Consider the following 22,084-nt stretch of genomic DNA (forward strand, 5'->3'; position numbering starts at 1 on the left):
ATGTTAAAAATTTTCATAAAAGCTGGGATAACTATGTCAATGAATTTGCTTTCGCCCTTAGGACCGCAAAACATGATACAACGGGAAAAACTCCTGCTGAGTTATTTCTAGGCAGAAAGATTATAACACCGTTAGATAAACTATTTTATGTGCAACAAAGAGCCCCAGAATTTAAAATGGGTGATATAGAAAAACTAATAAAAGAAGCAAAAAAGAATACAGAAGTAGCACAAAGAAAACAAAAATTGTATTATGACTTGAAACGACGGGGAGTAACTTATAAAGTAGGGGATGAAGTACTAAAAATTAAGCATTCACTTTCTTCAGCACCAGAAGATAAAACTGCCAAATTTTTCCCACGCTTTGAAGGACCATATGTTATAGAAAAAATAACTCACGCTGTTGTAGTATTAAAGGCAAGAAATGGCGAAACCTGTTCCGCAAACATTGACCAGATAAAACCATTCTATGACCGTAATAAAATGCAAATCTTTTCAGATCTTTTGCAGGATCCGGTACGGCAGACACCGCAGGTACAAGTTCCAGAGGTGGGAAAACGACAAGTACAAGGGCAAGCCAATGAGAGACAGAAGCAAGTGAAAAGAAAATTGCCCCGCGGAAAAATTGAAGGTACAAAGAAAAAGAAGTCGTTCCACCGTCCAAAAAACAGAGTTCACGAACACCCCCAGAATGAAGAAGGGAGAAGGACGACGTATGTGGAAAAGACCGGGAGAAAGGACGGCAACTATAACCCGGCTGTGAAACGGAAGATTGACTCATCCGACAGAACTCTCCGCAGCAAAAGTCGCCGAACTGCGGAAGGGCCATCAGCGGCGGAGGAAAAAGTACAAGAAAAATTTGAACGGCCAACAACGAGGTCCAAGCAGGATCACGACAGAAGTTTCCCGGTTCCACCAAGACCAGCTGCCTTCAAACGGCCAAGACCACAAGCAGAGGACAGAAGGAAGATGTTCAAGGGTGGCCGTAGTGGTGAAAAACGGAAGCTTCCAGAGGAAAGCACTGAAGGGCGAGCCCGTACAAGAAGGAGGATCAACCAAGCTACGGTTTGCAGCACCTTTAAAGACTGGGCCCAGAAAAGGATGTCTGAATATTACAAAGATAAGTAAAATTTTGTGTTACTTTACAAACTTAAGTTAATCTTTCATTCTTACTGCAAGTGGCAGATTTGAAGAAGTTTTACCTCATGCGAGGTCTACCTTTATCGCCAAAAGGGCGAGAAATGAGTTGTGACCGATTTTCTTATTATGTTTTTCAATTACTCGCGCGTAAAACTAAAGTTGATGTATAATAGCGTTGTATAAAGACTTAAATATTGTAAAAAGTTATTGTATAAATTTTATTTAAAACATTCTAACGAGAAAGACGTTTTAGTCTGAAAGACTTTTTGAAATGTAGTATTATTTCAATGTAGAAAGAATTGGCACTTGCTTTGAAAAGAATAGAAGTTAACAATGTACTACTAATGTATGTTTTCAAATGTGTAAAATTAACGGCATCCTGATATGTTCTTGTATACATGTGAACTGTTATTTTGAATGTTTAGAAATACCGTGATATGGTAAAAGTGAAAGTAATGTTAAAAAATTTGTTATTCGTGTGACTGTAAAGATTAAATCATGCTGAATATGTGTTAAAGGTTGAATGATGTAGTTAGGCTCTCTGACGCTACACTTTAGAGTTAGCCACTTTCAGAATAGTACCTCAGGGTCTAGAGTTGAAATTAGGGTGTGTTAAGAGGTCTCGTATGTTGAATTTTAACACGTTAGTGTTTTGATTGTAGGAGGAAGTGTTGAACACATAGACAGAAACACATTCGTGTTTGGTGTTTTTACAACACATGTCAGAGAGCACGGGGAGAGATAATTAAAATAGTCATGAATGAAATAAGAATGTTAAGAAAAGTATATTCTATATGTTATTTGCAATGTCATTCTGTAACATTTCATTAAACTAGTTTTCCTTCCAGATCTCTGGAAGGAACCAGAATTGAATAAAGCTCCTGTTTTGATGCAGTACAGATGAAAAAGAAAAAAGATTGTTGTATATTCCGGGAGCTGCTATTGTAACAAATTTCTTTCTTTTAAAATTTTCTAGTTTCTAGCTAAGTTATGTTTGTAAAAGTTTGGCCTCGCGTTAGTTTCTAGAGCTAAAAGTTTTCAACAAGGTCGTTTTAGACCTCAGTTTCAAACTAATTAACTCTGGCGGGAAGTATGTAAGGATCTTAAGTTTTACTAACGTTTATTTTATTTTAAATCTTTACTATCACTTCTTATTTTCTACTTCCGGCCAGAATTATAAGCGTGAAGGAGTTTATGCAAAGTTGTCTGGCGAACGCCAAGTATTTAAGTGTGGCCTTTTTGCCAAGCAGAAGAGAGGAAGCCGTGAGTTCGAAGCAGGCCGCTTACCTTAGAAGTTACGCAGTTGCTACTTTGCCTTCCAGGCCAGAGGTTTTAATCCTCTTGATAAATTAAACGTATTGTAGTGTTCACAGTCTCTGTGCTACATACGCTTTCTGTTATTATAAGGCCAATCTTATTCTAAAGTTAAATTAGAGTTTAGTTTTATTTTGATATCTTTTAAGTTAGACCCCGAGTGGAGGGTCATTGTATTCCGAAGTACGGAAGTCATTGTATATAAAGAAAAAAATAAAGGGTTTTGTATACCCTTCGTCTGTATCCTGTCCACTTACTACAATTAGTGAACATAGCTTTAGTAAGCTCTCTGTTCTAGTCAGGTCATTGTATGTTTCCGAAGAAAGTTAGAAGAAACATTGAACCTGATAATATAAATTCTTGATTTAAATCATGATGCTTGAACAGAAATGTTATGAGAATAATTCTTGATGAATGAAAATTTACTTGATATTCTTGAAACATATGGTAAGTTTTACATGTTCTTGATGTTTATGTGACATTTCTTGATTACAAAAACTTGAATTTGTATTGAAATGCGTAATGATTATAGAAAATAATTCTTGAAAATGTTCATATCACTGATAATCTTGATTTTTCTGAACTACAGTTCAGCCGGACCCAGTGTGTAAGAAATTTTATGTGGAAATATCACCAAAGAGGGCGTAAATCTTTCATGGTGTTATACTTCTTGTTCTTGGATCTGGCAGAGCCAGTTGAATGTGTGTTGGACGTGAATAAACTTGGCAGTTTTGAAACGTGATTTGTAACCTTGATGTTATGTGTGATTTGAATTAGCGTTTCTTGAACCAGGATAAATTGAAATCTTAACGGTTAATATAACATTTTATAAGTAGCATTTCTTTACTCTAATTTACTTTTTTTACTAAATTAGTGGTAGTTGCCCCACATAATATGTTGATTTTCGTGTTATCTCGTACTTATATGCTCCTAGACCCCTTCTATTTGTTGAGTGTGGGTGTACGAATTAACACATATACCACATCCAAGCGACACGGACCTCCTTATCAACAAGCTGTCAATCAGCAGCTTCCCTCTTCAGGCCCCTCGATACTCCTGGGTCCTGATGCTTGGAACTTTTGTGTAAGAAAGGATAAGTTACTGGGCGTTGGTCTATGCAGGAATTTCAAAACTTCCGCACTTACTCTTCGCTAGATTATTCTGTCCTCAATAAGATAATTACAAATAATTCCATTTAGCATCTCCTTAGCTCTTTAGTGCAAATATCTCGCAAACACCTCTGGATTACTACCATTCCGACGTAATATACAGTGTGCACATCTACGAAAGACTTAAGATATCGGATTGTATTCTGGATTACCCTTCAGCAAAATACTACAACAAGGTAAGAACTTCTCTTACAGTGACGCCTTCCTTCTTATTCTTAATATTATCATTATCTCTTCATGTTACTACTTCTTATAATTATTAGTATCATCATTAAATTTTTTGACGGCATTTTGTTCGTCATCAACTTCTCGGCTTCAAATACTTTCACCAAAGTTTCCGATAACGGGAAAAAAATTAATTTGTTTAATATGGTTATGTTTTAAGTATAAAAAATCCTCCTTCTCTGATTTTTCCCGCCTACTACTATTATCATTATTGCTGTATGTTTATTATTATTTAGAAATGTTTTTATTGAGAGTGTTCTATACTTTCTGTCTTGACTCTACATTGACACACATACCTCATTCTCTCCCCCCCAAAAAACTTAATATTTACCTTTATTTATTTATTATTACCCCCTTAAATATACATTCTTTATTATTATTTTTCCCCCTTCTGCTTTTGTTTCTTCCTTGCTCTAACTTTACTTACCTTTTCATGATTTATAAAATATTTTAGCTTTACATACTTTTATTCGCCTTTACCTGAATTCTCAATCACCTTTCCACCCCTCCTCAACTCTTCATTTATCTCCAAAAAATAATATATATACCAGTATGGATGCACACTTTTAAAATAATTCTACTTTAATTAAACTTAGGAGATAATATAATCAATTAATCAATACGGTTTAGGAAATAATTTATATATATATATATATATATATATATATACCTCTCCTTCCCAAATTTTTTGCTTTATGCCTCACATGAAGATAACATCGCTGATATTCTTCACCTCCTCCTGGCCAGTTTTTAAGACTCTTCAAGATTCTACAAACAGTAGGATTAGAAATCCATATCTCCTACTACGGACCAGTTTGCAGGATTAGCATCACATTATACCTCCGTAATTCATCATATCAGCTTTGTAGCACACCTGCCTATTTCCCATTGCTCTTGATCACACCTTTGTATTTTCCCATTCCTTGTGGCCAAGATTCACTTTATATTTTGAATTTCCTCGATCTAGTTCCTCCTTTCCTTTGGCTATATTAAGAATATGATCATATGCTATGGATCCTTTACATCCCTTGCTTCTTTCCACCTCTACTAAATCAAAAGCCTTTACAATGCCATTCTCGACGACAGCCACTCCCCTCTCAAATTCTTTTATCTACAAACCCCACCCACTCCCATCCTTCTCTCTCCATCCTCTGATTTTTCCTACAACTTTTTTTTCCCACTACATCTCACACTTTAAAGATTTTGCTCCTCACATTTAAATTTGATGTTGTCTATTCTCTCCAACATCATTGCCTTCCTAGCTTCTCATTTCCTCCACGCACCTTCTTTCGTCTCTCACACTACTCCTCCCGTTTTTCCCTTTGCAACTGGCTGTAACCCTTCCTCATCGTGCACACATCTCACCCGGGAGCACTCCCTCTCACTTTCTTACCTCTTCTCATTTTCCTCTACATTCACACACTCTCTTACTTGATGCTCCACATTTACAATTATTCTTCAACTACCTCGCCTCTTGATATAACATCTCTTAGATTACAAAAATCACAATACCCTTTATCACGCCCGTCCGAACCATGGACCTTATAAGAAATAGACTAACCCGAAAGGGTTTTCTCCCTCGTCTGACGCTTTCCCGGCTGTCACCTTGATCACATCCGGAGGAGTAGGGACGACTTGCAGAAATTTAACAGTGGTTGCCTATTGCAGCGTGTATAATTGTCAAGAAAAAGCTGGTTGTAGCGCCTCATTTCACAAATTAGAATTTCTACATATTTTTTTAAATTGAGATTAATTTTTAAAAAATTAGCATATTTATCAAGCATAATTAACGTTCCAAATAATTACAAAGCTATTGCATGCTTTCAGGGCTTGGATATTTTTTTACCTTTTCCTATGCTGTAAGGAAATTTGTAACTACTTCTTTTAGAAAATAATATTTTAAATCTGAACTAATAGAAAATTTCAAACAAGCAATTTTCTCTTGCAATTTTTATGCTTTTTATTGGTGTAAATAAGTAAAAAATACTAAAATATTTAAAAACGAATTTTCGAAAGTTTTGTTTAAAATTTTAAATTTACAATTTCCGACAGTCTCGCGCGCTGGAGATCAATGTTCTTTTTTTCGTATAGTGTCTTGCCACTGCTCGTTTTGAAATCGTTGAGTTTGTAATCAAAAACTCGTTAAAGTTCTACAAAATATGAAATAGATAAAACAAATTCGGGCTTCGAGGTGCCCCATGTTTGAATGGAGGATAACGTTATTCAAAATTTGATTGCTCTAGATACTGCCGTTTCTTCGCAATGCGAAACACATACATACGTTTATGCCGATTCTTCATTATTTAATTTCTTTAAATATAATACAGAGGCATAATATTTGGCGGCAACAATTTAAAAAGTATTATACGCCGTTTATAGCGAACATACGCAAAATGTCGTTTCGAGATTACTTCATGGCTACCGCTCCTTTGGGCTAAAAATGGGATAGGAGGAAAAAAAAAATAAAAAGAAAGAAAGAAACAAGGATTTATAGTAAAATAAACAATCGTCATAGAGATAATTAAAGCTTTAATGAATTTCATAAACCTCATGAAATTTTATAAGAAATTATGAACATCGTATTCTTGTTGTTGTTGCTGAAACACGAGAGCCGTTTCCTCCGCTTCTGTAACAATTTCGAATATCTTCCTCTTGACCTGTATCTGCAGGTGCGGAGGAAGTTCTTCAGTTGTGTTGTACATGCTGGAGAAAAAGTCTAATAAGGCATTACCGGGCACAATAGCGTTTCTATTGAACTCTCTATCTTCTTTCTCATTTTTCTGTTCATCGAAGTAGGAAGCGGCGCCCAATTTTCGTTTCCTTCTGGGCAGCGAAGGAACTGAATCATTGCCTTCTTCGTCTACACTAGGGTCAAAAGATGATCGCTTGTAGGAACTGTCTTCCAAGTAAGGAACTATTTCGTTGCCATCGCCAGAGGTTCTGTCGCTGTCTTCTCTGGGATCTTGAGTCTTACTTTGCATGTAAGGAATTAAGAATTCCATCTGTTGCTGGTACCTCCACATTCGTCCACCACCTGATTTCGAATCTTTCTGCCTCTTCAGAGCTTCGCGGAAGTTGTCTCGTAATTTCTTCCACTGCATTTTTGCTGCTTTTGCTAAAAAAGTAAAAAAAAAAAAAAAAAGGTAAAGAAATTTATAATTTGTTCTCAAATTGCAAACAAGAGCATGAAGTTATTCTTAAATTGAAGTACTGCAGCACCCAAAAAGTAAAGAAAGCATTAACAAGAACAATCCAGCATCAAAAGCGGTTTTATAGAATTTTTCAAAAGGAAACCTCTTGTCTTCTAATAAAAATATTTCTTCAACGCCACTGCTCTAATAATACACATTTGATGACGTAGGAATAATATGGTGGCAAACGCAATGGATCTTTGGATGAGATTAGTAATCATCTCCACGATAAGACTTTTTAGGATTGCCCAAATAACAAGTCAGTAACACAGGTAAGTAATACACAAATAATAATTGAATAATACAGGTTAAATTTTAATTAATGAGGTATTTAGCTTTGTTTCTCCTTTACTCCTCCTTTAGCTTTCAAGTACTGGGTTTTAAAATTTGAATACTTTTAGGTGATCAGTCAATAAACCGGCATCAAATGATCCGTCAGTCTTTTTTCCAATATTCCTGCCACAAGATGGCACCACTAATATTTCCTTTCTCAATATTCAGAAACATTTTTCACGTGTTTTTGCCATTTTCATCTAAACTTTCGTTCAAAACTTTGCTTTTAAATATTGTTTGCTGAAATCAAAAAGGATCCGCCTGGATATATATATATATATAATAAATCACTCTGTTTCGAATAATCATAGCAGCGGTCTGAAACTAGCGGGCCGCATGCGGCCCCAGATGCAACTTTATGCGCCAGCGAATACTTTTCAAATATGAATTTGTTGCAAATACAGAGTCATAAAGATCTGTAGATTTTAAACAGTTGAAATTCGAGTTTACATTATTTTCATTCCATTAAAAACGAACGTGAATAACACATCAGAAATAAATAAATGAAGCTAATTAAAATAATAAATGATGCTAAATAACTTATAGTATGATATAAACCTTATTCAAAGATTTGATTAAAAATCAAATTAATTGATTAATTTTTATTAAAAAATTAAATCAGTTGTGAAATTTTACTCTAAGAATTATCGCTTTGTTCGGGAATGCATTTATATGTGAGAAAGCTAATTTTCAGAGTTCAAAATTAATAAGAAAGAAAAAAAAAAAAAAAAAAAAAAAAAAACACACCTAGAGAGCGCTGAGCATCTACTATCCATTATGAGGATAATTTCTAGTTATTTCTCTCCAACGCTAAAAACTTTATGAGAATCGAAACACCATCAAGTGTCAAACTATGGTAAGATTGTTTTATACGATTACGGCAAAACACTCGAAAGCTCTCTGCCTAAGAGAAGGGATGCCTTCGTGCAGGACTTTCTAAAGGAGACTGGATCGTATACATTTCATACATGGGAAAAGCCAGGAAATTGCCCATGGAGCCAGTCCGCCCGCCTGCAATCAAACCCAGGTTGACTTAGTAATGTTCAACGATTTTACCGCTCGAACGATGGTGAGCGAACAAGCTGAAGTAAGAAATAAAAGATGTTCATAATTATTTACATGGGGGAAAACGTGGATATTTTAATTTATGCATAATAAAAAGTTACACAAGAGAAACAGACTAGGTTATTATTCATGCGGAAGTTCTGTCGCACTAAAAAAATTTTGTCTTTGTATCTCAAGGAAGTTTTCATATCTTGTTTTTTAGTTTAAATTAAAGTAAATTATATTATGATTAACTAAACATTTAGAAAGAATTATTTGAAATAAATGTCAGCATGAAAATTTAATATTTAGCTGTCACTGTATTTGTATTGTAAAGAGTAACAAACAAAAAAGTCTTGTTTGAGTTGTATAGCGTTCCTCTAATATAGGTGTTTTGGCACAAAATCAGAGTTCTCCTGAAATGCTATAACGATTTTTTTTTCCATATTTCGGTTGAATCAAATTATAATTAAGTATTAAATTTTTTAAAATTTGGTGAGGAATTTACCGAGAAATTTAAAAATTTACCTTGGCGCACTTTTTTCAGTTTGCACTAATTCACTTGGCGAAATTCTTATTTATAGTAATCAGTTTTCCTTTCCCTTTTTTTCATTGTGCTAGAGCAGAAAAAAGGTGCATTGTTCATTTTTTCAAATAATTTTAATAAACTACGCAAACCATATTTGGCGTTATTTTCGCTTATAACAAATATGCCAAATTCCAAAACGCGCTATTTTACAAATTCACGTATATCTTGGGACATTTTCAACAAAAAAAAAGGAAAAAAAAAAAAAACTTTTGCAGGTATAATTTTAAGGCGATGGTAAAAATTTTATACGTTATATTTAAAAAATGATTCGAAAAACATTATTTAAAATACTAAAAAATACAAATTAAAAAATAAATCAGAAAATAATATGCGAATGTTATTTGGATTGAACCTAAATTTCGGATTATTAAAAAAAATAATGAAATGTGTTTAATAAAAAAAAGAGAGGGCGAGGTAAATAAATATATAAATTCGATTAACACTGAGAGCTTACTTTTTCAAAACTGCTTGTGCGATTTTTACAAAACGTGGCACTTTCGCACAATTTGAGTCGCAGAATCGAAATACAGAAAAACAGCGGCATGTCGTTTCAGAAAAAAAAAAATTGCTTTTTTATCAGGAGGGGGCCTATGTTGTAAGGATTATTAATTATTAATAAGTTTTATTAATGCTTATTTTATTTTAAAACTATACTATCACTTCTAATTTTTACTTCCGGCCAGAATTAATTGCTTTAACTTGTTTATGCAAATTGTCTTGCTAACGCCCAAGTACTTAAGTTGTGGCTTTTTGCCAAGAGAGAGAGAGAAGGAGTTTTAGGAAGCAAGCCGCTTGCCACTGCAGTTTTACGAGTTTTCACTCGGTTGCTGGTTGCCTTTAAGGTCAGAGGTTTAGCCCTCTTGATATTTGCAAACGCATTGTAGTTTCAGCAGCTCGGCGTACTACATACGTACCCTTTTTAAATAAAGGCCAGTCTTAGTGCTAGGCATTTGTATACTAATTCAAAGTTAGCTTTTAGTTAGAGTTTTAGTTAGTAGTTTTATATTCTTACGTTCAGACCACAAGTGGTTGGTCTCTGTTTTCCGAAGTTCGGAAGTGCCTGTAAAGTATTAAAAATAAAGGGTTTCGTATACCCTTCCTGCTTGTGTCGTCTGTTATACACAAATCTTGGACATAGCTTGAGTAAGCTCCCTGTTCTTATTCAGGGCATACCAAGTTTCCAAAGCAAATCAAGAGAAACACAAGTCCTGACAGTGGTGCCCGAAGAAGAACAACCATGGCCGAGTTTCAAGAATAAGCTGAGGTGCCTGCAGCAGCGGCTCAGAATCCAGAACTGCCATCTGCCGCCCTGGAAGGATTTGGTTATATCGTCCAGACCATGCGTGCATCGATGAAACCAGCAGCAATTTTTGACGGAAACTCTCCGGTGACCAGTGTTTTGGAAAAATTGGATGACCACCTCATGCTATATCCAGTCCATGAGTTCCAGAAAGTCGCTTTGAGGAGCCAAGCGCTTAATTAGTTCAAATGTATAGGAAACTTCTTGGGTCAAGTGGGAAGTCCCACCTATACTTACCAAAATTTCAAGACTGCCTTAGTAAAAGCCTTCCCTGCCGTAAGAAATCGTGCCAAATTGGAACTCTTCAGCACATACCAGCAACGAATCGAAATTCTCTCAAGCTTTATTAAAAAAAAAAAAAAAAAAAATACACATCTTTAAACTTTTGTATGGAAGCCGTCCGGATCCTGAAATAATCCAAGTAATTTTGCCTAGGTTACTTCCCCAAGTACAAGATTTTATTGAATTAAGGAATCCGACGACATTGGAAAAGTTATTTGAGCTCGCAATCTAGTTTGAAAGTAGAAGAACGGCGGACATTGAAAGAAGACGCCAGCACAAGCAACGAAGCCAATTTGGTGCGCTAAGACCACAGCAAAGGCAAGAGCACGGCTACGGAAGCACGTCGAATCAGTGGTCTAAGAAACCCGAGTATCCAAAAACAACTGGCGAACGTCGACAGTTCAATAATAAGCCAGAAAAAAAGTTAGAAGGCCAGCGGAAAAAGAAGGAAGGCATGGAAAAGAAGAAAGAAGATTTAAACTAAAACGGATTTCTGCTGACGGGAGGGTACAGAAATCCGAAGGCCAAGAAAACCACTCTTCCTTCAAGCTAAATACAGTTATTGTGAAAAATTTGATTCTTCCAAAGATTGAAGTTTTGGTGAACAATATTCCAGCCACCGCACTCCTGGATACAGGCGCGTAGTGTTCCTGTGTGGCAGAATGTTTTTTAAGGAAATACTTCCGTAAATATAGAATATATAATTCGGATAATACGACAGTATTAGCAGCCCAGGGGGAATGATGCAAATGCATAGGTAAAATCCCACTCTATATCCGTATTAAGGACGAGTAGGTAAAAATTATGTTTTTTATCGTAAAAAATCTACAAGCACATGTAATTTTAGGGATAGATTTTCTTTCAGAGGCCGAAGTAACACTTGATTTTAACCAAGCGTCCCTTAAGCTGAGCATGAAACCAGTGCTCTAAGAAAAAATAGAACCACCTACATTAAATCTCCACCACCTGCCTACGGGACAGCAAGAAAAAATTCGCCAAATGGTAAGTGAATTTGCTTCTTTATTTAGTGATATTCCCGGATTTACTCAAGTTACGAACCTTGAAATCGACACAGGAGATTCACTGCCAGTTCGTCACAAGCCGTATCGATATGATAAGACAAAAGAAAAAATTATAGAGTGGCACATTCGAGATATGTTAAGTAAAAAGATCATAACGCCCATCTCAAGTAGTTATGCCAGCCCGGTTGTGTTATGTACGAAAAACAATGATTATCCAGTTACACATCCAAAACGGTGGCGTTTTGCAATTGACTATCGTAAATTACACACCATTACTAAATATCCGGTATATCAGTTACCTATTATTAAAGAAATTTTAAGGAACATGACTTCTAACGACGGGTTATTTTCAAATAGGTGTAAAACCAGAAGATGTGCCTAAGACTGCTTTTATAACCAATTCTGGCACTTAATGCATTCTTGCGTATGCCGTTTGGCCTTCAGGGGCACCGGCAACATTTCAGCGATGTATGGACACTGTGAAAGAACACATTTATATATTTACACGATATCATTATTACTAGTGATAATTTGGATCAACATATAAAAGATTTGAGAGAGGTGCTTTCATTATTAAATGAGGCCGGTCTAAAAGTTAATGTTGAAAAGTGTAAATTTGCAGCCACTGAATTAAAATAATTGGGATATAAAATATCTCAGAAAGGAATCGAAACGGACGAATAAAAAATAATAGCCATTCAAAAGTATCCGCCGCCAAATACGGCGAAGAAGCTGTCTTCTTTTCTAGGACTTTGCTCATATTATACTAGTAGATCCTTGATAAAAGACTTTGCAACTATTGCTGAACCATTGTTAAAATTCAAAAGGAAAAAGGCAAGATTCTCGTGAACGGCCGAAGCCAATAGTGCTTTTGAAAAATTAAAACAAGCGTTAACGCAAGCCCCTATTTTGAAATTCCCTGAGAACGAAGAGAATTTAGAAATTTCAGCGGATACTTCGGATCATGCGGTAGGAGCAGTACTTTCCAAAATCAGCAGCCCGTGGCATTTTTTAGTAGAACTTTAAATGAAACTCAAAGAAATTATTTCGCGGCTGAGAGAGAGGCACTTGCAGTTCTGTTAGCCAGTGCAGAAGTTCCGAGTTTATTTTGGAAGTGCGCCAGTAACAGTGTATTCTGATCATGCGGCGGTAGCTACACTCATGTCCATAAATTAAGGATAATGCAAAATCAGGCAAAGGAAGAGTTAGAAGCAAAAAAAAATTTACTTTGTAAAGCTTATTTATTAAACAAAAGGTAAAGAGCAAAAAAAGATGCTATATGTTTGATATTATTAAAAAAATTAGCGATTTTTTCACCCTGGAGCAAATTACAAAAAAAAAAAAAAAAAAAAAAAAAAAACCTATTTACAAAAAAACCAATATTACATGGTTGGTATGATTGTTAATATATTGTATGTCTCCCAGACGATGCAATACAGTCCGTACAACGCCTAGGCATGCTGAGTATGAAATTATCGATTTGATCTTGGGGAATATTACACCACTCAAAAAGCAATGCTCTCCGAAATTCCGGTAGACATGTAGGAGGAGGTTGACGGGCTGCAAACTCGTCGGCCAAGCACGTGTTCTACTGGATTCAAGTCCGGTGAGACTGGCCAGTCCATACGGGTGATATCTTCCGATTGAAGGCATTCGCTTACGATGTTGGCACGGTGGGGATGGGCGTTGTCATCCATAAACACAAATTGTGCGCCCATGGCGCTCCGAAACAAACGTACATGTTGTTCCAGAATGACGTCCCGATAGATTTGGCTTGTCATGGTTCCAATTTGAACATGCAGGTCAGTTCTGGAACCCAGAATAATTCCACCCCAAACGAGCACTCGATTATAGAATACGATTATAGAAAACGACACCATAACGGTGTCGTTCAATGATGTTTTCTTGGTGGTAACGGGCACCTGGATCTCTCCATTTGAAAGTCCGACGAGAATCAGACTGCAACCTAAACCTGGACTCGTCGGAAAACATCACATAAGCCCACTGTTGCGCTGTCCCCAATGCATACTCTCTACTTCAGGCTAACCGCAGGCCACAGTGAGTTGCAGTAAGTGGAACGCATCTGACAGGTCTACGAGCATATAGACCAATCTGCCCTACGCGTCTGTACACGGTCTGCCTTGAAATTGTCGTACCAGTGGCTGAAGAGAGCTGACGAGACAGGTCTGAGGCTGCGCTCCGCATGTTTCTTTTGGCAGTAACTGCCAAATACCGGTCCTCATTCGGCGTTGTAACTCTGTAACTCTGGGGCGACCTGTGCTGTAACGTCTATTCACATTACCATCATCTTGGAATCGTTGCCAAAGCCTGGAGATGACACTTTGGGCAATTCCAAATTCGTCTGATACTTCCAGTTGGGTACGCCCACATTCCAGACGGCCGATAATTCTACTACTTAAAAAATCATGCAAATGCGTCCTTTGTGTCATAACTATTCGGTTATTGCACTGAAATGCTTATAAAGCGCCTGCGAACAATTTTACGTCTTTGCCTGTATTCCTTATATATCACTCTCTTACACTCTCGTCATTGTGACGTACCATCGGTGTCATCTGGTTACTTCCTGAAATTTGCATATAATTCTGGAAGATGTGTGTAGTGATATTAAAGGTGATATATTTATTTTAGAGTTCGATTTCCGCGTAACTCCGAATTATCCTTAATTTATGGACATGAGTGTAGATTATACTCAGGGAAAAACTTATCGCCAAGGTTAATAAGATGGGCACTCAAGTTACAGGAATATAATTTGGTAATCAAACACACCCCCGGAAAGGAAAATATCGTAGCAGATGCCCTATCCAGAATAAAAATAGATGAAGATGGTAATACTGTAAAGGTGGCAATCCTCACAGCATATACGATACATTCTCGAGAAACTGTAATAACCAAACTGGGTATGGATCCGGAATTTAAAAATATTTATGATTATTTAAAAGATCCTGAAAATTTTAGCCACCAAGATATTGCGGCGATAAGAAATAGGGCGGCCCATTACGAACTAATAGATGGTCTATTATTTTATACGAAAACTACGAATTCCAACAACGAATTTCGACCTGTTATCCCAGCTAGTCTTAGATTAAATATACTGCAGGAGTTGCACGATTCGCCTTTGGCATCTCATGGTGGTATTCGAAAAACCATCCAACGCGTACGATTCGCCTTTGGCATCTCATGATGGTATTCGAAAAACCATCCAACGCCTACCCAAAGCAGTTTAATTTCCTCAACTGCAAAAGTTAACAAGGGCGTATGTCCAGTCCTGCCCAACATGTTAAGCAGTTAATAATGTTAATTTCGGCCCGCCCGGGTTTCTAAATAGCATTAAGTTAGAGTTTCCAAATGAAATAATTGGCATCGATTTATAGGGCCCTTTCCCGAAAAGTCAGTTAAATAAATGTCGGTATCTCCTTGTTATGGTTGACCAGTTTAGTAAGTGGACCGAAATTGTTCCCTTAAAACGAGCCTCTGCGAAAGTAGTTACTGATTCTATTTTAAATAAATATATTTTAAAATACGGGGCGCCCCTAAAAGTTATATCGGATAATGGTCCTCAATTTGTAAGTAATATATTTGAAGACGTGCCAAAAACTGGGTATACGTCATTTAAAAATGGTCCCGTATCGGCCGCAATCAAATATAGCGGAACGGGTCAATAGAAATATAGTGAAAAATATTCGTAGTTATGTTAAAAATTTTCAAAAAAGCTGGGATAACTATGTCAATGAACTAGCTTTCGCTCTTAGGACCGCAAAACATGAGACGACGGGCAAAACTCCTGCTGAGTTATTTTTAGGCAGGAAGATTATAACGTCGTTAGATAGATTATTTTATGTTTAACAAAGAGCCCCTGAATTTCAAATGGGCGATATAGAAAAATTAATTAAAGAAGCAAGGAAGAACACTGAAGTAGCACAAAGGAAACAGAAGTTGTGTTATGACATATGATAAAATTACAAAGTTCTATCCAGATTTGAAGGACCTTATGTAATAGAGAAAGTAACTCAGGCTGTAGTGGTGTTAAAAGCCAATAATGGTGAAACCTGCACCGCAAACATTGACCAGATCAAACCATTCTATAATCGTAATAAAATGCAAATATTTAAAGATCTTTTGCAGGATCCAGCACGGCAGGCACAATCTCCAGAGGTGGCGCAACGACAATCACAAGGGCAAGCCATGAGTAGAGAGGTCCATACGAAAAGAAAGTTTCCCCGTTGGAAAAGTGAAGGTAACAAGAAAAAGAAGCCATTCCACTAACCAAAAAAGAGAAGGCAAGACTACCCCCAACATGAAGAAAGGAAAAATTCTACTAATGCAAAGAGAGCCAGGAGAAATGGCAGCAACCATAACACTGCTCCAAAACGAAAGATGTACCCATCGGATAGGAGTCTACGCAGCAAATGTCCACGAATCGACCCACGGAAATCAGCTGCAGATGCAAGACAGTAACAAACGTTTGAACAGCCAGCAACTAGATCCAGGCAACAACAGGAAAGAGTTGTCCCGATTCCTCCAAGAACAGCTGCCATCAAGCGTCCGAGAGTACAATTAGAAGTTAGGAAGAAGTTCTTCAAGGGTCATCAAACAGGAAAAAAAAAAAAAAAAAAAAAAAAAAAGAAAGAAAGAAAGAAAGCTCACTGAGGAAGGAACTGAAGGGCGAACCCGCACAAGACGGAGAATAAACTAGACTGTAGTCTTCCCCACTTTTCCGAACTGGGCAGCTAAACAGATGTCGGAATATCACAAAGATAAATAAAACTTCATGTTACTTTGAAACTTTAAGTTAATTTTTCGTTCTTACTGCAAGTGGCAGAATTTAAGAAGTTTTACCTCATGTGATGCCTACCTTTATCGCCAAAAAGGCGAGAAATGAGTTTTACCTATTTTGTTACTATGTTTTTCAATTACTCACGAGTAAAACTAAAATTATTGTATAATAGGAATGTGTAAATACTTGAGTATTGTAAAAGCTTTGGTAATCTATGAGAAAGGTACCTTAAGAAAACTGTAAAATTACTGTATAAAATTTTATTTAAAAAAAAAATTCTGTCAAGGAAAGAAATTTTAGTCTGAAGGACTTTTGAAATGTAGTATTTAAATGTAAAAGAATTAGCACTTGCTTTGAAGAAATAGAAGTTAACAAACATTGTACTACTAATGTATGTTTTAAAATGTGTAAAATTAAGAGCATGTTAATATGTCCTTATGTACAATGTGAACTGTTATCTTAAAAGCTAAGAAGTACTGTGATATGTTAGAAATAAAAATGTTGCAGTAATGCCAAAATGTTAACTTATTGGTATGACTGAAAACAAGAGCCAAATATGGTGAATATGTGCTAAAGGTTGAATGAACGTAGTTAGGCTCTCTGACGCTACACTTCAGAGTTAGCCACTTTTTGAGAATAATACTTCAGGGTTCAGAGATGAATATAAGGTGTATTCTGAGGTCTTGTTATGTTGAATTTTAACACGTTAGTGTTTTAATTGCAGGCGGTAGTGTTGAACACTTGTACATAGACACGCACGTGTTTGGTGTTTCTCTTTACAACACATGTCAGAGAGCACGAGGAGATAATTAAATAGTGGCATGAATGAAATAAGAATAGTTTTAAAAGAAAGATATACGTGTTCATGTTATTTGCCATTTGATTGTTTAACATTTCATTAAATTAGTTCTTAGTTGAATCTGGTTCCTTCCAGAGATCTCTGGAAGGAACCAGATTCAACTAAGAAAAACTCCCCTTTGCAGATGCAGTACAGATGAAAAGTAATTGTCCATGGAATTGATCATGTAAAAACGACTTTTAATTTCTAGATTAGATAGTTTCTAGTGAGGAATGTTTGTAAAAGATTGGCCTCGCGTTAGATTTAGAATCTAGAGCTAAAAGTTTTCAAAAAGGTCGTTTTAGACCTCAGTTTCAAACTAATTAACTCTGGCGGGAAGTATGTAAGGATCCTAAGTTTTACTAACGTTTATTTTATTTTAAAACTGTACTATCACTTCTTATTTTCTACTTCCGGCAGAATTAAATGCTTTAACTTGTTTATGCAAATTGTCTTGCTAACGCCCAAGTACTTAAATTGTGGCTTTTTGCCAAGAGAGAGAGAAGGAGTTTTAGAAAGTAAGCTGCTTGCCACTGCAGTTTTACGAGTTTTCACTCGGTTGCTGGTTGCCTTTAAGGACAGAGGTTTAGCCCTCTTGATATTGCAAACGTATTGTAGTTTCAGCAGCTCGGCGTACTACATACGTACCCTTTTTAAATAAAGGCCAGTCTTAGTGGTAGGCATTTGAATACTAATTCAAAGTTAGCTTTTAGTTAGAGTTTTAGTTAGTAGTTTTATATTCTTACGTTCAGACCACAAGTGATTGGTCTCTGTATTCCGAAGTTCGGAAGTGCCTGTAAAGTATTGAAAATAAAGGGTTTCGTATACCCTCCTGCTTGTGTCGTCTGTTATTCACAAATCTTGAACATAGCTTGAGTAAGCTCCCTGTTCGTATTCAGGGCATACCATGTTTCCAAAGCAAATCAAGAGAAACACAAGTCTTGACAATGTTAGCACAATACTATATACAAATCTAATATATCCTGACCTTCGCTTTCGAGACATGAAATATGCAAGTGAAATGGCGTCGATCGGTCCAGTAGAACGGGAAATACAGAACTGCCTCCTTTTTTGTGCAAGGTTGTACATATAAATGTACTCCACCCTCAAATAAAGCGATTATTCCTACTGCAAAAGCTTGCAACTGATGGTATTTATCTTGGAAAAGTATGAAAAAAAATTAATCAGCTCTGTATCTTCAAATCTGAGTAAGATTTAAATGTCAGGGCAAGTTAATTAGCTTCATTTGTATATGTTTTCGGCGGCGTTTTCTCACATTCGTCTTTAATCGTACTGAAAGTAATGCAAAACTGGACCCCCAAATCATTAAGATATATTACACTTTTCTTCAAATTCTTGTTATAATAGTTAATATCATAATAATGCTAATTAATTTATGAGAAATGGATTCGTAGGCCGCATCAAACTGCTTCAGGAGTTTGCCAGTTTGATCTAAACCAATATATAATTGCTTTTTTTGGTTAAATTTTAAATTAAAACGTTAAAATTTTTATTTTACATAACACATATTAAAGCATAAGTGCTACTTAGGTGTGCTTCATCGCTCACTCATCTACCTGGAAAAAACAGTTCTTCGTTTTCAATGGTGTGTGCTACATGTGTGCATTTCACTTTTCATTACAGTTTGCCTTTCACTTTTCATTACAGTTTAATTTATTGTTTGTGTGCAATAGAATTTACTCAGAGACAAGCTTTTTCTCTACTGCGTACTTCTTGTTTTGCTGACACAAATATTTGTAGCTTTACAGTACAATGCTAGAATTTCATTATCCTGCAACTGATTTCAAAGGGGTCATTGAAAGCAGTAGATAAGGGAAGTTGGTATAAAACTGCTTTATCTCTTATCTAATTTAATGTTTCCTGATAAAAACGAAAAATGTAAGAATCTTTTAATGTTATATGATACAGAACGACGCAACATTTCAAAAGACAAAAGCATTTTTAGCCATTTAATTCGATTTTAAATTAATGGCCTCATTCGCTAAAACTTAATTGATTTTTACAAATTTTATAAGGTACGAATGAGAGGAATACGACCTGAACCACCTGGTCTAAAAATATGCCGTATGATCTATAAATTTTATAAGGTATTTCTCCCGCCTTCTTAGCATGCCTTCGTGGTGTATTAGCCAGCACACTCGGAGCGTATTCGAGAGGTTCGAGTCCCGGAGAGGGTATTACTCAATTTACATGTCTCCTGCTTCGAAATAATCTAATGTCTCTACAATCTGTATGTCACCGGTAATGTATAAAATGCCGGCATTTTATATAATACCTAGGCATCTTATATAGAATGCCTGGTGGTTCTAGGCAAAGCATGAACTATGAGAATTTTTATACACTTATCTTTTTATTTTCTTGTACGAAGTAAAAGAAGTATTGTAATCGGGAAAAATTTTAGGTATTATATTTCAGCGGAAATACCGATTTTTACCATTCTGGAATCCTTTTGAAGGATGTTTTCGCGTGACATCTGTACATACGAACAGAATAAAGGACTCTTTTTTTTTTTTTTTTTTTTTTTCAAAACAGGTGTTACAATGAATTCAGAAGAGATTTTTTCTTGACATCTCTATGTAGGCACGTACGTATGAACTCAAAATCGAGTAGCCGTAAATGTTGAAATTTTGTATATGAGACTGCTATAAGATCTAGTTTTGCACCCCCCTTTTTTGCTACGATCAGACGCACCAAATGTACATATACATATGTAAGATAAATAATATGTGAATCAAAATTACAATTTAAACTAACGGTAAAACACTAATTCTCCCTCTCTATTCTAAAAATCGCAATAACTTCTCTGGATTGCGTCATTTCTAGATCATTCTATGGCCTGCGCAGCTCTGATGACATAATAATTGGGAACCGAAACTACCATTGTAAACACAAACTTTTCTCTTCGCGTGCTTCCATCTTTCATAACTACGCACTTCAGTTTCTGCCTGTGCTGTGCTTGGACGCAATTTCGCTACGCTGCTTCCTATTGCAATAATATCAATAATGCAAATGTTCTTGATCAGGCACGATTAGGGTGCCAAGTGATCTGTGGCCACATAATGTCAATTGGAAATAAAAAATGGAATTAAAATCGCCTCGACTGCCACGTTTTATTTACGAAGTCAACACATTAGCTTACGACACAATCAAAATACTTCCTCTTCAATACAGGATAACTACGCATCACTAGTGCTCCGTCTTTTTGTTTGAGAGTTCACATAATCATAATTCTTTAGGGAATCATAGAATATCACAAAATAAACTTTTACATAATCATTACTTAGTAATGCACATACATATTTATGATACTAATTTCCATATTGATAAATTATATTTTAACACCATAAATATAATAGGAGTAACAGTTTCAGAAATTATGGTTTCACCGTTATTATCTTTCATTTGCAATTCCTGATTTTATCAAACTGGAAATCCTCGCAATACTTCTAAACAAACATATCCATCAATAGGGCTGTCATCTTGAGCTAACCAGTCTGTTCTCTGCACTGGTGGTCCAGGGTGCCTAGGCAGTTACTTGAAAAGGCCTTCGTTCCTTGCATAAGGTAACTGGCCTTTGAGAACTGCACTTATACATTCCACAATACAAAAAAGTATAATAATATAGAAAAAATTACACATACTCATAAAATGAGAGCCTCCAACATTATCTCACATGAAGAGGGTAAAAAGAACAACCGTACAGAGGTAATTACAGGCCTCTGTTTAGGAATTAGTACTCCCTCAACATAATCTATACTTAACACACAATCACCCATAAATTTTAATATGCATTCACCATAATTTCATATTACTTATCTGTACTAATTTCACTTATTTTTTACATCTACTTCATTTTTAGAAAAATTATAAAATTCGTATTCAAAATTTTCAATAAAATTTCAAAATATAATTATTTACCTTAATAGCCTTCCCTAAAAATAATTAAAAAATCTAAGAATTCTTTACTTTACTAAATATTTAGAATTCAAATTTCTAATATAATTAAATTACATTTTTTCATATCACAGGGTTACATTTTTAATCTCCAATTTACTAAGAAAAAACACAGTTCCCAATGGAGATTTAATTACGCAAAAGCAGATGCGAATATAATTTTCTGGCACCTACTTCCAAGTGTAATTTTAATCCCATAACTACGAATTTATTCGCATAAGAGCCGGATCAAGTTATGTAGTTCGATGACCTTGAAAGCACTGGAATGATCTGAAACGTTAGCACTAGGAGAACATTCGTCATTTTACTGTATAGACTAACCCAGTAGGCGGGGCGCGCGTCACCGACATGTCGGCAAGAAAGAGTAGGGACGATGTAGTTCGATGACCTTGAAAGCACTGGAATGATCTGAAACGTTAGCACTAGGAAAACATTCGTCATTTTACTGTATAGACTAACCCAGTAGGCGGGGCGCGCGTCACCGACATGTCGGCAAGAAAGAGTAGGGACGATGTAGTTCGATGACCTTGAAAGCACTGGAATGATCTAGATTCCGAGTATGGACGCGGACGAGGACGGTCGCTCGCTTTGCGAGCTCCCGCCGACACAGCCTTCAACTATGGAATTTTGTGATTCTTCACAGCAAAATGTGCAAAATACCAAATTGGATACTTCGCCTGTGCAATTGTGTACTACAGTGTGCAATTCGCAACCAGAGCAAATCACCCCTGCACCGGATGATGAACGGGGAAGACTTGTCAGTCAGTTTTACGAACTCAAACATCAGTTCGAATCAATTCAGAAGCAGAAAAACTTCATGAGACGAACACCGACTCCTGTGGATACTGCCAGCTACAATCAGCTTGAC

At 36.1% G+C, this 22,084-nt stretch overlaps 1 protein-coding gene across 1 annotated transcript in view; it reads right to left on the reverse strand.

Moving 5' to 3' along the window:
• Positions 1–6,356: 6,356 nt before the first annotated feature.
• LOC118205844 (uncharacterized) overlaps positions 6,357–22,084 on the reverse strand; it is a 70,684-nt gene continuing 54,956 nt past the window's right edge. The window contains exon 2 of the mRNA XM_085819534.1: positions 6,357–6,962. Coding sequence (XP_085675660.1) covers positions 6,406–6,962 — 557 coding nt within the window. The 3' untranslated portion in view covers positions 6,357–6,405. The remainder of the gene's footprint in view (positions 6,963–22,084) is intronic.

The sequence above is a fragment of the Stegodyphus dumicola genome, chromosome 1 (genome assembly GCF_044657685.1).
Source record: "Stegodyphus dumicola isolate Sdum_Otavi_A_Nest chromosome 1, ASM4465768v1".
NCBI lineage: Eukaryota > Metazoa > Arthropoda > Arachnida > Araneae > Eresidae > Stegodyphus > Stegodyphus dumicola.